General features: G+C 44.6%; 1 protein-coding gene across 2 annotated transcripts in view; it reads left to right on the top strand.

The window, feature by feature from the left end:
• The window catches only part of LOC125741727 (protein kinase C beta type-like), a 96,866-nt gene that overhangs the window by 47,377 nt on the left and 31,222 nt on the right, over nucleotides 1–18,267 (top strand). For both annotated transcript variants that reach the window (XM_049012985.1, XM_049012984.1), the window contains exons 5-8: nucleotides 1,021–1,149; nucleotides 11,036–11,192; nucleotides 11,331–11,465; nucleotides 14,835–14,931. In XM_049012985.1, coding sequence (XP_048868942.1) covers nucleotides 1,021–1,149; nucleotides 11,036–11,192; nucleotides 11,331–11,465; nucleotides 14,835–14,931 — 518 coding nt within the window. The remainder of the gene's footprint in view (nucleotides 1–1,020; nucleotides 1,150–11,035; nucleotides 11,193–11,330; nucleotides 11,466–14,834; nucleotides 14,932–18,267) is intronic.

Raw genomic sequence — 18,267 nt, 5'->3', positions numbered from 1 at the left:
GCCGCTATATTTTAGACACTTCGCTGGAAATGGTTGCCGTGTGAGAAGCGTTCTTGTAGTTAGGATGAGTAATTAACACCAGTGTCCTGGACGGACTCCCAGGCAGCCTCCCCCAGTCTGCCTGCCTAACCGTCCTCCATCTTAACTGGTCGCTTTGGAGGCTCTCACCAGTTCTCCAGTGAGTTCTCCGATTCCTTCTGGAAATAGCTGCCCCACCTCCCACAGGTGTGTGTCACGTTGCAGATTAATGAGATTAATTATAATCCCGTCAAAAATGCATCGATGTTTGTGTAAGGGAGCAGTCTGAGGTGTTTTCTGTGAAGGTGCCAGTGAATGTACTGGTGGTGGTCTTGTCCCTGTCACTGGTACTGCTGTAATGCTAATACTGTTGTGTCTGCTGTACATTACTATAGTCCCTTGTTGAATTTATACCCCCCAGAGATACTCTGTATTCCAGGCCCTCCCCAACCTGTAAAAGGATACGGCTCTTTTATGACTTCCTGCACCGCTGGAGGTTGTAATTATCTGGATTGAATTTCACGTTGATGGTTTTGCTGTATAGCTTGTTATGAGTATCCAAGGTAGGCAAGGGGTAAGTAGTCTGCCTCTCGCTTGGCCCAGGGGGGCTGGTCCCGTTCGGGGGCTGTGCATAGGGCTCCCTCCTCACTTAGGTGCTTGTGTGGGGGTTACTCACATGATGGGTGATGGTGAAGGTTTGCTTTGAGAGTGTCTCACACGTGTCACTTTGAGCAAGCAAGTGCCAAGGCTGTACTTTGGGGTTGCCAGGGAAGTAGCCAGGCATGAGCTGCTTAGGTCTGAGGTGTTTTTCCAATGTGAGTGTTTTTGTATCATTTATGAAGGTTTGCCCTGTTAGCTTATGGAGCCTTTGCTCAGGTCTGCAGCATGTGCTGTGGTTTCCGGGCAATTAAAGGAGTCCATAAAAAATATGTCTATTTGACCCAGTGCCAGGTCAGTCTTCGCGGTGAGGCCCAGGCTAACAGTGTGCTGTCCCCCCCGCAGATTGCATGATGAACATTCATAAACGCTGCGTGGCCAATGTGCCCAGCCTATGTGGCACTGACCACACGGAGCGGAGGGGGCGGATCCAGATCGCCGCCGAGATCAAGAACAGCATGCTGCACGTCTCCGGTGAGTGGCCGCGGTGGTGCCCTGTGCTGCAGTGGGCACACATGGGATCACCTGTCAGACGCCGAAGGAGCAGCTAAAGGGAATTAAATTCAGAGACTGACTGAAGACTTATATTTATCCAGTTACAATTCTTCTGAATAACTTAAAAATAGTTCTAATAGCTATGGTAAAATTTTTTATTTAGTTTGCCTCTACTTCCTACGTCATGTGGGTTTCCTCTGCCAGTATCTAAATTGTCTATTTGTGTGTGTGTGTGTATATATATACAATGTGATAAAAACCTGTTATTTTGATGTTTTTTGCTCTTCACATGGAGAAACTCTGTTTTATAACAATCTGTGACTGCAATCAAAAAACTAAAAACACCAAAACTCTTGTATTTTGTTTGGTTACTTATGGTTAGGGTTAGGGCTGGGTAGGGGTTAAGGTTGTCATTGCTGGCATTAGGATTATGTCCTGAACACACTGTACCCAGCCTTGGGGCCTGTGCTGCATATGAGAGGCTGCAGGTCCTGTCTAGAATAGCCAGCTGGATAGTGACTGGATGCATAGGTAATATTAGTATTAGCCCTGATAGACACATAGATAATATTCACTTTGTTGCACCCCCTCACTCTAGCTCGGTCTTTGGCAAGCTCAGTTAGGATGAGCCTTGGGCCGGTTTTAGTTTTAGCCCCCGCTTACACCTGTTTCTGCAGGAAACCGACGTAGCATTGCAGGATGCGTTTTTGCATAGACTCTTTCATTTCTGGGTCCACTTTAATGGAACTGAATTAAAAGTGGGGTGCTGAGACTTACGGAAACAGCTTAAAGCTAAATGTGAATTTGTGGGGGTGTTCTAGCGGCTTATCGTTGGAAGCACCCGCCACAGATGAATGGGCTGTGACGACATGGACGACGGAATAAGCGTCTCAGCAGCGTTCAGCGTAGCCAGTAACCGGTGGGTCTGTCTCCATGCCGGTGTTTTCATGGCGCCACCTGCTGGCGGCACTGGCCCTAAACGAGACAGCTCAATTTGGCGCGTGAAATGAAAAGCAGGTGGCAGTCGGCGCACGCGCCGTGGGAGGTATGAGCAAGCTCCCCCCCCCATGTGGGCGGAGCCTATGACAAGATGGGCTGGCTGGAGAAACATGAAGGGGTAGGAAGTTTGGTTATATAAATAGGGGGATTTTACACTGTTTAGTGTCAAGTAACAGAATGTAAGGACCAGCTTGTAAGATTTTTATCAATATGCATGAAAACATTCATACCTATACATTTTCACTTTAGCTAAAGCGCTTTAAACACACGTTCTGTTAGATTTTGGCTTCTAATAATTGATGACAGTGGCTTTAAATAAACGATTAAGGTTGAGATTATTATGAATGGAAAGAATTGGTGTTTTTCAATGACGAGGCTCGCATTTTTGTATGTAGTGGCTTTTATTACTTGTCAAACTCACGCGTGAGTTGTGGCTATTTTATTATCTCTTGACAAAGTAGCGTATGAACCGTGAATATACCGGAATGTAACCTGAATAAATATTGTACATAACACCTATTTTAAATTCAGTGCTGGGCATCGAAAAGCTGGCTTTTGTGTTTTTCATGGTGCTGTAGGGAGGTGTGAAATTCACGTAGCACCTTCCTCTGTCCTCTCTAGGTCTCGCGTAGTGATTGAGGACAGAATAGTAGGTTTCTGCTCCCACCTAGTGGTGGAATAAATGCATAACACAGTTGAAGTTGGGAGTGGAGGTTAATGTGAAAAGGTTGAGATTAAAGTATATTAAAATTGCACACAAATGAAGAATACCATGGCAATAAACTCATCATGACAGTATACTCATCACCACTGATGAACTGGCTGAAATCTTCTCGTCTTCTGCTTGGACTTTTGCTATTTTTGTTTTTAATAATATGAAAAGAAATCTTTTTCAGTTCCTGCTCTGATTTACACACACATCTAGGCCAGCCGTTACATACTGGTAAATGGGTATGCGGTCTGTTAATGGTTTATTGCACCCCCTTGTGGCGCTCACTATGTCCCTATTGTGGTCCAGAGCAGCTAACAGGGTGGCAGTTAATCCTCTTTACTGCTGTTCTTATACCTTTGAGAAACCGTAACCTGATATGAGACTTAAAATATGGGGCAAAAAAATAATCATTGGGCTCTTCTGTGCTTGATGCCTGTCTAGGATGCACGTCACCCTGTGTCCTGCGTGTTACGGAAGAGGTTCTGGTGATCTGGGTTTAAAAAATGGGCTTACGGTGAAATTATGAAATAAAGAAAAATGTGTGTTTTAATTGTGTAATTGAGGTTCAATGTGAATCAAACAGCAGCTGCTAAGTAGCTGAGGGAATATGGAGTCTCACGGTGGACCTGGTGATGCTAATGGCTACTTGAGCAGTTTCCAATATTTAGCACTAGGGGGCAGCATTAGCTTACTTTAGAGGGTGCAGAGCTCCACTCCCATAGCTCCTCCTTCCATGACATCCTGAAAAGCTAAGATAATGGCAGACAGGCTCATTTGTGTGTCATTTTACTCAAATGCACAATTAGCTAAATGCGTTCAGCTGTATTATATTTGCTGCATAGTAAGGGCATTGTTCTTGTAAATCAGAATTGTTTAACTGCAACAAAGGATTTGGCTTCTGGAATAAAATTTGGGGTGTGCTTGACCCTCATAGCATTTTAACTTTCCAAAAGGGGGCGATATTTCCACAGCTTCTTGATCGGATGTTTGAATACCCCCATGTTTACAAAGCAGTACGAGAATCAGCACTCTCAGCTGAGCTGTAGGCTTTATCCTTAGCTGGTTTAACATGCCGTATTTCTGAACTTACTTCAGGCCTGTCTGGGATCAACAGTTACTCTGCAAGGAAGTCGGTGACACAGGGATTCCGTGTTCATAACTACAGTCCCTGTCCTATTTAGATTGACCACTTTCATCCTTTCTGTAATGCTTTTTATTCATAAAATATTCCTATCCATTCTCTTTGCGATCATCAGTCTTAATCACATGGCTACTTGTTCTTGATCAGTGTTTCTTGAACCGGTTCTCAGGGACCTCCAGATAGTCCACATTTTTGCTCCCTGCCCTCCCTGGGGGTTCCTGAGGACCAGGTTGAGAAACACTCTTCTTAGATGTCTGCTCTTTCCATAGCCATGATCAGTTTTGCCCAGTGTGTTTAAATATACAGTATGACTCATTCGTTTGTAAGATGTTAGTCTTAAGGGCCTCTGCCGTGATGGGCAGCTGTGCTGGTTTGATACAGATCTGTCAAAGCAGCGAGGCATTGTTGTGTAAAGTCACGGCAGGTAAACCTTAATACCCGGTGTCTGCAGATAAGAAGCCCTAAATAATGGCTAATTCCATCCATCCATTTCACTACCCACAAATGCATTTGTGGCCCTTGATTAAGGCTAATTGTTTGCTTTGTCTGGAATTTAAATATACATGACAATTCTATTGCCTTTTGATTAAAAGGCGCTTTGTGATTGGCAATGAATATTACATGAATGCTCAATGTGCAAGATATCTTGGCGAGAGTCAACTCTAGTTCTCCCTATGCTGTAAAATGCTGGGAACCTGAGCACCTGGGCTACCGATGATGAGCTGGATTATATGCTACAGAGGTGGAGGCAGAAGTCCTACATATGTGCTGGTTTTAGTCTTTAGCTCTGCAAGTAAGGTATTATCATTGCATTCCTTGTAAAAGAATAATTGTTTATAAAATGAAAATATCTGTACACATCTGCTCATATGCTCAGTGTCCAGTTTATTAGGTATACTTGCTTTTTAATGCAAACAGCCTAATTCTACAATCTGAGAATTATGTGGCTGTAATTGAATGCATACAGCATGCAGACGGCCTAGAGCCTAGAGGTTTCCCAACCTCCTAGACCAATGTTTCCAAATCTGGTCCTTGAGGACCCACAGATGGTCTTGCTTGATGTTTTTGCTTCCTCCCAGTTCCCTGCCAGACAGTCCACATTTTTGCATACAGAAACCTGGGAGGTGTGTGCAGGTCCCCGAGGATCGCATTGGGAACCACTGGTCTAAAGGATCAGTTAATATTTGCCTGAGTGTTTAAATAGCTAAGACCCATCATCTGTTACATTGTTCCTGCCGTATGTTATAATGCTACATGGTATTTAAGTGGGAGGATATTTTCTGCCTCCTGGTTTACCGTGGTAGGAATCTGGTGAGGGATATGAACAGCAAAGGTAACCTGATAATCTTTATTGGTCAGAGATGCTGGGTTGGGATTCGGTCCAGGGTGCAGTGTGTTAGTTACTCTATCTGGAATAGTGGCCGCGTATTAGTGACGGTTTCAGTGAGTCATGGCCGGACGCAGCATTAAGAGATCAATCTCACAATGATTGACCCACATCATTCAGAGTCTAGACAGCAACAGATGTAAATTGTGAAATATTGGATTGTCCTGGGAAAAGTCCCGGAAAGCAGTAGCAACCTGTGCGTGTGGGTGATATGGTGGCGGGGGTGGGGTGGGGGGGTTGTGCAGTGTGAGGTCCCACTCCATGTTTTAGAGTTACTTTAATGAACAAACACTCTGGCCCTAAGATCTGTATTTATGAATGAAGCATATTATCATATAATGAGTGCTTGCCAGTGTTGTTTCCAGGCTAATGCTGTACTCGCATATGTTCCCCTCAACTGAGGATCAAGGTCTGTTAGCTGCAGTCTGGCCGAAGCCCCTACGCAGACTAGAGCTGGGCTATTAATTGAAAATTAATCAAAAACGATATTCAGAACCTCTAATCGTCATAATCTTGCCCATGTCAGTTACTTAATGCTGTTAATACTTAATAAAAAAATCTGTTAATACTGTCCCCGGTGTGTGTTCATGTACTGTCCCCTTAAAACATTCTACCGTGTGAGTTGTCATGTCACTCCACCCCATCCAGTGTGTGACATGGAAGCAGCATGCAGGAGAACTCAAACACCGAGCCGCCTGAGTAACTCTAGCAGCTCGTACCAAAGGAAAATGCCGTCGTTTAGACATATTGTAGCTTAAGTGAAGACGAGACCTTCTGTATCAAAAAGAGGTCAAATGTAAACAGTGCGGAAAACAATTTCAGCTACCAAAGGTGTCTGATACCATGGTTTCAACACTAGCAATATTTAAAATACAGTGAAAAACGTTTATAATGATCAAACTGCTTATATGGATAAAAAAGCTTGGGACACAAGCATTCCTGTACAAATACTGTTTAATTCTGTTTTATAGTAATCAAGTAGCCTAATTACCATGTTCATTTTGGGCCTTTTTATACATAAAAACATATGGAAGAAATTACGGCAATTCTTTTTGTTACTTGCCTACTTTGCCTTACGGTAGCCCATCTCCTTCAGACTAGCTACCTGAGGCTTATGCAGCATGCACAAAAAACATGACAGGAAAAAGAAAGTCATTTTCTTAGTATAGACTCATCAAAGTTTATAATTAACTACCAAAAATGAGACAACAGCAGCAATGAGATGCAGCAGCAAAACTACAATAAGCTATATTTTATGTACAGTAACATACTGTATTTGAATTATACCCAGTTCCATAATTTAACTTGTACAGTACTGTAATTTGAAACAGCTGTATTGTTTTTTGAATGACAATAAAACTCAGTAAATAAAATGCTGTCTAATTTATTACCTTATATACAGGTAATATACAAATGTCATTTAGATGAAAATTATTTGAGATAAAGAAAAAAGGAAAAAGAAATTGGATATAATGACCGCCTGCTTATAGTGATCTTTTTTTTCCAGACAGATGTGGTCACTGTAATTTATTTTGTTTGCAAGAAATGCAAACTATTTTCTACTTTTTTAGCGAACTTGCTTTTTACATTAAAACTAAAATGGGACTTTTTTCATAAGACATTTTCATTTCAAGCTATTTATGCTTTGATTTCAGTTATTCAGAATATTCAATAAATAACCATAAACGGTTCATTTGTGTGTTTCCTTCAATTATTTTATAATCATAGATACAGTCTAAAATTAGAAAAAATGTCCCAGCTTTAATAGTTGAGTATATTTACAGTACAAACCTTGTCAGTGAAATGTGGTCTAAAAAGCCAGAAACAAAATAATTGTTCATTAATTGTAATGAATGATCAATTAATCGTGATTTGATTAGAGATCGATTTGAGGTCATATCGCCCAGCCCTAATGCAGGCAATCGTCAGGGATCAAGAGCAACTTTGGGTAGTTAGTAGGGTTGACACTAATAACTATTTTCCTATGGATTAATCCATTGACTATTTTACCAGTTTGTTGTTTAATATAAATGATTAATTTTGGGTTCCTGGGTCACATGTGTGTGGAGTTTGCTTGTTCTCCCCATGTCATCATGGGGTTTCCTCCAGGTCCTCCGGTTTCCCCCCAACAGTCCAAAAACATGCTGAGGCTAATTGGACTTGCTAAATTGCCCGTAGGACTGCATGTGTGAGTGACTGGTGTGTGAGTGTGCCCTGCGATGGGCTGGCCCCCCATCCTGGGTTGTTCCCTGCCTCGTACCCATTGCTTCCAGGATAGGCTCCGGACCTCCCGTGACCCAGTAGGATAAGCGGTTTGGAAAATGGATGGATGGATGGATTCATTTTCCTTCAGAAAATCAAATAGACTGTTTAATTTAAGTTTTATTCTGACAACAACAAATCGTACGTTATTATAGGGCTACAGATAATGGACACCGGTTTTTCGGCACATTGCGCACATTATTTTTGCCCACAATTTGCTAAGCAAATTAGTAGTATCCCTAAAATATTAATGGAATGCATATTGTTATAAATTCAGCCTATCCTTATGTTTATTAAATCCGGTTAGCGGAGCACGCCACGTTACTTTTTTAGTAAATCATGGAAGCCATAAGCACTGGTGTAGCAGTGAAGAAACAGACAACTTGGCAACCATATCATCTTTTAAAACAGGAGACATTGTGGATAAACAAGGTGAAAACATGGTGGTGCTACTTTTTGCTGATTAAAGTCTGCCACTTGCTTTGTAAATATAGTTTTCATTTTTACTTCATTTCACAAATTTTCTTTTGTTTGCCGTCCATTTTCGTTTCAGTTTTAATTTATAATAACACTGGTCCCACCAAATCCAATGCACACAAAAACACACAGTCAATCCACGTAAATCCACGATTCCAGGTGCTGTGGATGCTGGCTGGCTTTGCTCTCACCTGTAAATATGCATGTGTGTTTGTCTCAGATGGAGAGAATGAGGGAAAAACTAGCCCGTTTCTGCCACAGGGACGGTCAAAATACCGCTACTCTCCCATTCCATTCTATGGTCTCAAGCAGAGCACAAATGAAAGCATAGGAGTTAACTTTGCAATCTGTAAGCCGCATGCTGGGTGAGTCAACAAGGCACATATTAATTTGAGGCTGTAAGCAAAACTTAGATGTCCCGGAATGTCCCCGAAGCAGCAGATTAAGCTAAATGCATCTTGTGTCGGCCTACAATTGAACTCATCATTCGCTGTGAGTAAGTCCTACAGTTGTCATCTGGGAGTTTAATAATGATTTACAGCTGAATTATTCTTGTGTGTTTTCGGTGCTGTTGGGCTGCCCTCGGTTCATTTAATACCCATTTAGAGGCATTATTTTGCACAATGGCACGCAGGCTTTTAATTGGTCCCGCAAATTAACTCCAGGCTTTTAAGAACCTTGTTCTTTGTGCGAACCTTTTATTACCCGTTTCGACTCCAGTGGCAGACGGGGTCCATAAGTCTGCAGTTTGCTGTCTGGATTTGGACTTTCTCTTAAAACCATGTGGTGCTGCTTGTAATTAGGCAATTACAGGCAAAAATGTCAGCGGTATTTGTGAAGTGTCGCTAACATCAATGACTTTTAACACGTCCTTTAGTGTTGTGCTGCCTCTTGCCTTTGTTAATAGTTAATAGTAAGCTGTAACAGTACACGTATTCATGGTGTACCGTTCGGTACATCATTTCCAGTTTGGTACACACAGTGAACGAATAAATACATTTATTGACACGGGCGGAACCTAAATTCACAAGTTGATGCTCAACGTAGTAAAAATTATGCTAATTGCAGCTGTGAGTTGGTTATTGCTGAAAACACATCTGATGTGCTAACTTATTTGAGACAATCATCCTAGCGTGTGTATGACCAGAGTAAGGCATAATGTTTCAGTTCAACTACATGTAACTTGTGGAATATTTTAGTATTGAGGCTGGGGGTGTCACTCCACCTCGTGTCACCTGAAAAGACCGCATTATCATGAACGCGGTCATTATTATTATCATGAACACAAAGCCTCAGCGACTCGCTCTCCTATTGGACACACATTTTCCCATATCGCATTCAACAGTCACTAGTTTATACTGTATATTGATTGTAAAACTGCTGTTTATATTGCATTAGAGCCCCCCCCCCCTCCGGCAAACGGCAGTGTTTGGACTTTTAATCAGTTATGGGGGGATTTATGACAGGGTCTCCTGCTTATTGATGCCCCCCCCCCCCCCCCCCCCACACACACACACCTAGAGGACACATCTAGAATTATCAGGTTGTGTCTGTGTGATTCCAGCAGTGTGCCTCAGCAATTGCCTTCATCACAGGATGCGATCGTCCTTTTAAGTCCGTGCGCCATCTTCTCCGTCAAGCCAGCTGCCGGCTTCTCTGAAAACACAGGGTGTCTCTCTCTTTTTTTTTTTTTTTTTTGAGAGGTTCATTGAAAAGGATGACATTATGAGCATTTTTGCATGCTTCCGAGTGTTACTGTATTAACCGGGACTTATTTTGCTGAGTGTTATCTTAAGTGCCTTTAGATCTGCATGGTCTGCTAGAGGAAGCAGTGGAGCTCTCATGCTGGATTCTTTGTGCAGCCTCGCACTGTCGCTGTCTTCAATCCATCACGCCACACTTTATCACTGGGTGTCACATCCAGCTCTGCCTCGGTACCCGAATGCGGGAATGCTAACATTGAAATGCGGTTGCCTTTCTCTCCTAGAAGGTCATCTTCATCCCACCTGTCCTCATACATGTTCACTACTGCAGTGCGTTTTACCCTGAAAGAATAACTAATCATTTCTCACACCGAACTTTGAGCCAGTCACAATAATGCACCTGGACTGTACTGTTCAGTATGAAGAATGTGAATGACTTTCCTGATTACAGATGTTCATTGTGGGGGGCTTTATACATATTTTTTTTCTTCATATCATTTTATAGCCTGGCTGTACCCCAGCCTCGTGCCCTATAATGCCTGGCATAGGCTCCAGACCCCCCACCCTCCTTGTGGCCTTGCTTGGGATAAGTGAGATGGAAAACATCAAAAATCTCTGAATGCCCCAACCAGGATTTGTGAAATATGCCTCGATTGGACCCAACCATTCACTGAAATATCCATCAAGATTCCTGACACTGCTTACTTGTCCTATACGCCCTTTGTTTTGTAAACGGTTCTGATCTCTCATCCATTGGTTTCAAGAACAAAAATAAATCAGTCATTGACCTCCAAATGTCACACGCGTCGCATGTCCGGAGTGTGTGATTGATAATGTTTATCATATACAAATGGGTTTACCCCTCAGGTTCTGAGGAGGTGGATCACGCAAATCAAATTATTGTAGGACTGATGGGTAAACATTTGCATAGCGGCAGGGCTAAGGCTCCCAGAATCCATTTTGCAGCGCAGGAGTCATTGCGGTTGCTGGCAGGAGATATTTTCGCAGGTCTTGTATAAGCTCATTTGCTCGGACGATGGCAGACATAATGTCATGTGACCTTCACTACCACTAGTTCACCCGATCGTATCGACTAAGGTATTCGGTGAGCCACATGACAAGAGGCACACGGGAGGTGGGCTGTGTTTTGTCTGCATTATAATCTTGTTCTCTCTCTCTTCCAGTTAAGGAGGCAAAGAACCTTGTGCCCATGGATCCCAATGGTCTGTCTGATCCTTATGTCAAGTTGAAACTCATCCCAGATCCAAAGAGTGAGAGCAAGCAGAAGACCAAGACAATTAAGTGTTCTCTCAACCCGACGTGGAATGAAAACTTCACCTTGTGAGCTTAGTCTCCATAATTGCTCCATTCTGTTGTAGTAAAGAAGTATTCTGTAGCATTTTTTGCTGTATTTCTCATGAGTGGTTTGCACCAGAGCTCCTTGGTTTAGTCTCAAGTCTCTCTGCCTCTGTTCCTCAGCAATCTGAAGGAGTCTGACAAGGACCGCAGGCTGTCTTTGGAAGTGTGGGACTGGGATCTGACCAGTCGGAATGACTTCATGGGGTCCCTGTCATTTGGGATTTCTGAGCTGCAAAAGCAGGGAGTGAACGGCTGGTAAGGACAGGAAACAGGCTACGGGATTACCTCCATGCGGGGCATCTCGGGCTTGACGCCTTCCTGCGCCTCCCACTGCTAGATGCGTCTGTTCTCAAGGAAATTCCCCTGCCAATTGTGTCCCCGCGTGGTCCCAGCACAAGTACTGCACTCCTTGCACGGCGCACCCAGATTTCACACCAATAGATTGTCACCGGAGAGCTTTCTCCTGACACGTCGAGTGGTTAATCGGCAAAGTCAATGATGTCACTGAGCGATGTGTCACCCGTTCGCCCGCATCTGGGTCCGCCTCGGTCCTCCTCCTTGCATGGTTTCCTGCCTCCAATTCGCTTCCGTTCACCTTCAGACCACCTCTTCTCACCGGAGAGCGCCGCGCTGTGTAGTTGTGTGGAACGCCTCTAAAAGAATCCTCTGCCTGAGGCTTCTCTCCATCACATAATCATTTGAAAGCTTTTCATTATGTTTTGCATAATTTTATTACAGTCTGCAGGGTTCTGCAGAGATGAAGCTCAATGGAAACGGTGTTTTTAAATCTTACTCCTGTAACGCTCCTTTAGGAGGAAAAAAGTTTGATGTAATTCCATAGCAGTTGACCTCAGGAGGGCCTGTATCTAAATACCTAACAGTTGTGTACTTTTTAAGTGTAGTTTTTGTTTTGCATTGTCAAGGAGCTTAGCTTTTTTCAGTGTGCAAGTTGGAAGCTATTAGTAATTAGTGAACCCCCTACCTCCTGCAATTTAGAGAGAGACATTTATTTTGCTGGTCATTTTATCATTTTCACATAATCTAGTTTGCATACTTGTTTCTGCTGATGATGCACCACTGTTGGGTTTTAATGAGGACCAGAGTTTTGAGGAGCGGCTGGGGAACCGATGAATCGCTTGATTACACCCTTTGCATCCTGGAGGCACACATGTACGCACACGCACGCATGCGCGCACACACACACATGCACGCGTTTGTATTTATATCTTTGTAGGAAATGTCCATTTATTACTATCGGTCTAATCATAATCGCAACTTTGACAACCTTAACCCTACCCAGCCCTAACCTTGACCATTAGTAACCAAACAAAATACAAAACTTCAAAATAACAGATTATGACATTGTAGGGATATTTGGTCCCCCCAGTGTAATGTATGCATCTCACACACACACAAACGCATGTGCAATAGAGTTAAATGAGGAGGCAGGATATGCTTGATGTGAAGCCTCCTGTAGCAAGTCGAGCAGCAGGCTGTGGGTCTGCAGCCCCCGGACGATCCGACCTGGAGTGGATGGATGTACCCCTTTAATTACAGCGCTCCTTCCTTGTAGCGTTAGGCGTAATATTTAATCTCTGTGATCTAAATCCCAAAATGTCTGTCACTGTGACACTAACCCAACGACGAAGCAGAGATTCTGATATTGTGGTTGGGGAGGACAACATAATATTTTAAATACATAGGTCTGTTTGTTGGTTTGGATAAATGAAACCAGACTAAAAAATTTGGGGGAATGTGCCCCCCCAGTTCCTATGCCCCACGCTAACCTGCCATCCTTCAATAAAATATGGCCAATATGGCACGAGTAAAACTTCAGTTAAATGTACAGTAAGTCTAGTTAATGCAGATTAGTAATTTAATGCTATTTAAGATGATTTTTTTTTTTCAATTATTGATATGAATTGTCTTTAATCCACTCCAAATGGTTGGTGCTGTTGGACCATCAGCATAAGCGCCTGTTATATCAGAAGAGCCAAGTATTACAGTCTTTGTTGGGCTGCAAGGATTAGAGCTGCCATCCACTATTTCATCACGCAACCGCTTGAATGCGTTCACCAATTAACACTCCTCTCCTATTCATATTGATTCCCGAATTACTGTCATTGCAAAAGCAATCGCTATTCAGACAGCCAGACAGAATAGGAGTCCAGTATTTACAGTGTGTAATGGGCACTCGATGGGGCTCACGCTGTATAAACATCAATCAGACCTCCTCCTTTGGGAGGCGCCCTTTCACTTACCCCCAGCATAGTTGTCGTTTTTCAGAGCTGTGATTAACACCAGGATATTTCCCTAGGTAGCGCATGTGCAAATCAGGCAGGCCTGTAAAGTAGCTGCAATTTTAAAATACTGGCAGGTATCGTATTTTATAATTTGTTATTATTATTATTTGTTTTGTATGGGCCACTGATATGCGACTTACTGTATGATCACTAAACAGATGTACCACAAGGTTTTGAATTCTCCATGTCTGAAACGGGCTTCAGTGGCTGATAGCTCAATGTCCTTCTGGCTAGGGGTTCGATTCCTCGGCCAACTCTATACTATATACGGGTCTGTGTGGAGTTTGAACGCCCCCTGCCCCCCGTGTCGCTCAGGTTTCCTCCAACCACTCCATTCTCCTCCCACAGGCCAAAGACATGCAGTTAGACTGATTGGGATCTTTAAATTGCCTGTCGAGTGATTTTGTGTGAGTGTCTGTGGGTGTGAGGCCTGTGATGGACTGGCCACCAGTCCTGGCCCCTGCTGAAAGAAATGGACGGCAGCTGCCGGGACGGAAGTCTGCCATCCAAGCTGCCTTTTCTTTTTTGCCCCCCGCCTAATTACTTATCCTTAATGCACCGAGAAAGTGGAGCACTTTACTGCACTGTAAACGGTTTCCTTGCATCTTGCCGTGTGAGAGGGCCAGGCAGAGCCTCCTGAATAGGCCGGCAGCGGAGGCTGCCTGTGGTTGCATCCGGGGAACCGCCGATTGACGGCGCGCGGTCAGTGTGTTATCAAGCCAGCCCCGCTCCCTGCTCCCCCCTGATAAAAGGTGTTATCAGTGCTGAGTGGAAATCCGGGGCCGCTCTGACCTCATGTAATTTGGCACGCCCAGCGCGGGGCTTAAGAAGACACCCGCATTTAGATAAACTCCGGTGGCGTCTTTAATTCTGACCGCAGAGAGCCCGGCTTATTGGATAATGGCTTGTAAAACGGGCCATCGCTCCAAGGCTCTGATGTCTACGCGGCGTCTGCATGTTGCTGGCTCTGCTTAAGGTCAGAGCGACAATAACGGGGATGCAGCAGCAGCAGTTAACCTTAAAGAAATTGGATTACTTCAGTCTAACCTGTTTATCGCTGGTCTGTCTGTATGTGTGTCAATGAGTGTGTGTGAGCAGTACAAATATGGAGCACATTGCATGTATGCTTTTTATTGCAGTAGCACTCATCTGCGAAAACTGTAGTCTGTTGGTGAAATACAGATATAAAGGATAGGCGTTATACAGTTATAAATGAGCATCAAGCCTCGCTGTTTAATTTGCCGTCCTTGTTTGGTGTACCTTACCCCCCCCCCACCTCTGTGTGGTGAACCCCTAACAGTGGACCCCCACCTTCCCGCAGGTTCAAACTGCTCAGCCAGGAGGAAGGAGAGTATTTCAACGTGCCAGTCCCACCCGAGGGGGAAGAAGGCAACGAGGAGCTCAGGCAGAAGTTTGAGGTGAGTCCGCCAGCGGCCCACCTGATTGGCGGCCATCATGGTAACCTGCAATTTATGACGGATCACCTTCTCCACGCTGGCCTGTACTGTATGTTTATGCCAGTAGCCAAAAGTTAAACCAGATTCCGGGTTCTCTCCACATTTTGAGATAAATGCCCAATGCCATATTTCTTTGGCAAGTCTACTAATGCTTAAATGATTAAAACGCCTTGGTGAAAGTGTGTCCGATAAAAGTGAGTTCGGAATCGGCCAATTTTAATATATGTATATATATTTTTTTTCCTGTCAGTGTTTTCTACAACACAATAGCCTAGATTAGCTGGAAGCCGTAATGAACTGAATGAAACATCTGCTGTGCTACACGATCAGATGAAGTCTAGCATGAAGTCAAGGAAGGCATTAAGCTAATTAAGCTGTCGGCATGGCAATCGCTGGATCAGCTGGGAGCTTTCATGATGGATTCTGAGGAAGCCGGCAGGAATGGCTGCCTTCCACATCCGTGGTCAGAGTAGTGGGAACTCCTCCCCAAATGGTGATACTTGGACGCCTTCAGAGGTGCTCAGGGGAAGGATTATTTGCAGTCTGCTTGTAAACTACGCCGGTTTTAACCTCCGCCGTGCTTTGATGGTAACCACGCATCTTTCATGATTTTAAAAATGCATCCAGTTGTCGTGTTTAGTGAGAGGCAAGGAAGTGTGAAATTTCACTAGAGTTCAGGCTTTTCCGAATAAATGTTCTGCCCCATTTCTGTCCCCTGATGTAGCTGCAGTGTTTTTAATCCCCCTTTCTGTGGCATACATGAGTGAGTTGTACGGTTGTGCTCTAGGGGTCTGCAGTGGCGCATGGGTTATGAGAGAAAGAAGCCCACATGTCCACGGAACCACACCTTTCTGAAATGGTCCGTTCATCTGAGCGATTTCTCCACCTCTTGTTTGGACAGTCAAATACAGCTTTTCCCAATGATTAATTTTTGTGGGAATGTGACCAGGGCAGCAGCACGAGGTAGATGAATCTGCTGTGACAGCAGCTCAATGTAAATTCTGGTTGTGGGTTTTTGAGCAGCCTCTAAGGCCATTCGGTATACAGGGACCTCCGAGCTTTCTGCCTCAACTGCAAATCCATGGCCAGGTCAAAGGTCAGAGGTGAACAAGGTTGGCTGGACCTCACCGCTGACCATTTACTGTTGTTTGATTAGTCATCATCAGAGCAGTATTGCTCACAGCTTCCCTCTCTCGGGTCCCAGTCCGCCGGATTATCGTGGGTATCGATGGAAGGATTTCCCAAAATCATGCTTACACACACAGGATTTCCTCCTGAAGATGCAGACTGGTGCAGTCTTGTCCTTGTGGAGTATCTTTGTACTCCTGTGAGTTATGAGGTAGCTCCACTGGCCTCCCCTTGAATTTTTTTGAGGCGATGATGCAGTCCCACATTCCCACACGGATGCCGTGCCTTGAGAGCTATGGAAGTAGTCTGATGACTGCTGCTCTACCCCCCCCCCCCCCCCCGGGGCCCCCTCAAGGTGGCTTTCTCATTTCAGAGCCTAGTTTCTCCTGTCTTGCCATCGCCTTCAGGTAGATGAGTGCAGAGCTCCTACGCGAGTGATTCGCTAGGCAACAGGTGTCCGGAAGGCTCTGGGCGAGTCTTCCAGTAGGACGTTGGGCTGGTTAATTAACTTCTTTTCTGCTGAAGTGTATAGCTATAGGGCCAGGAGAGTGAAGAGAGATGCTGGAGAGAACATTGCTAATGGAAAGCCTAGCTTGTCAGAAACGCATCACGTGAGGGATGCTACTGTAGCATGTTACCAGCACCCCCCCCCCCGGCACTTACCAATAAATGGCAGGTGTAGAAGATGTGCCCTTTCCTCTTGGCAGTTTAACCCGGAAAGTGGCCCGACAAGCCTGCCAATCAATGCACGTTAATATCGTGCAACCCTGCCCTTTTTGTGGATGGAGGAAATCGATAGGCTTGACCTTTGCAGCCGCCCAACTTCCCCATCATGGTGTGTGGGTGAGGCCTCCTGACGACCTTTGCTCTGGAATGATATTGAGGGTTGGCGGCCTGGCTGCTTCAGCGCTAGTGTCGGACCGCCAGCTGGAAGGTGAAGACGTCTTACCACCGGAACGGACCGCCTTGAGCGCCGACTCCGGAGGTGTTCTGTCAGGTGGCTCCACTCAAACGCCAGAAAGGAAAGGGGAGTGTCAAGCCATACCGGGAGGAAGCAGATATAATAGAGGACCGGCTATGTGCTGGGAAGCTGGCATGCTCTGCCCACTCTACAGCGTTCTCCCAAGGACAAGCTCCGGGGGGCCTGGCTAGAGAAAGGAGGAGAGGAGCAGTCTTCTTCTGGAAATTCAGAGGCTGCTTTTTCCAGGAGAGTGCAGACATGTTAGACAAACCATCATCCTCATCTTTAAGGGTTTAAACATACAGAGATGTTGTCAGGCCAGTGCCGTAGCAACCTAATTGGCAAGTAACCAAGTGGAGCGCGAATCCCAGGAGATTCACCTCTGGCAGGAACTTGGGAATTGCTGAGTTTCAATGGCCGACTGTTCTGTATGCGTGCTTCATTCAAAGCACGCTCTCATGAGACACACGAGTCTTCACAATGTGACGTAACTTTTATTTAGATTTCTTCAATAAAAATACAACACGACAGTACACTGTTCTGGCCCAACAAGGTCTTCCAGCATCTACGGAATGTGTCCATCTGTTTTGCCAGCTGGGTTTGTCCTCACTGCACTTTTTGAAATGGCCGAGCTTCTGGACAGCTGTAAAAGCGCTCACTCGTGAAATCCCAGCTGAGGCAGGGAGTACCACAGCATTAGCTTGGATACGACCCAGGGACCTACTTAGCTCGAGCTCGATGTAACTGCCAAGCTCGCCCAGTGTTCTCGATCCACCGCTTGGCTATAGTCAGGGTGAGGTGCTCTCCCGAGAGGAATCAGTGAGAATCCCGCGAGCTGCAGCCAGCTCTGTGAGGGAGCGCTACTAGATGGTTTGACATCTCATGCCATTTAATCCTGAAGTGTTCCTTCTCCTCACGCTTTTTCATTAAGGAACAAAACTTTCCTGCTCACCCTTTATTGGGCTTCTAATGCGGTTTTAGCATCGTCCCTCAGAGCGGTTTTGTAATATCAGAATTGATTTATTTTTAGATTTTCGTTCTTCCCAATTATATTTTGAACAACAGAAAAAAAAAAATCAATTGCCTGACAATGCAGGATGCGTACAAAGAATTGAGTCGCGTCACCCTAATGTGCCCATTTTCTATACCTCTGAACAAGCAGTAAGCCCAGTGATAAGGAACTTCCTACACACCATGGGCTATTGTTA

The sequence above is a fragment of the Brienomyrus brachyistius genome, chromosome 5 (assembly GCF_023856365.1).
Source record: "Brienomyrus brachyistius isolate T26 chromosome 5, BBRACH_0.4, whole genome shotgun sequence".
Lineage (NCBI taxonomy): Eukaryota > Metazoa > Chordata > Actinopteri > Osteoglossiformes > Mormyridae > Brienomyrus > Brienomyrus brachyistius.
Note: the sequence above shows the minus strand (reverse complement) of the source record. Positions and strands in the feature narration are given on the sequence as shown.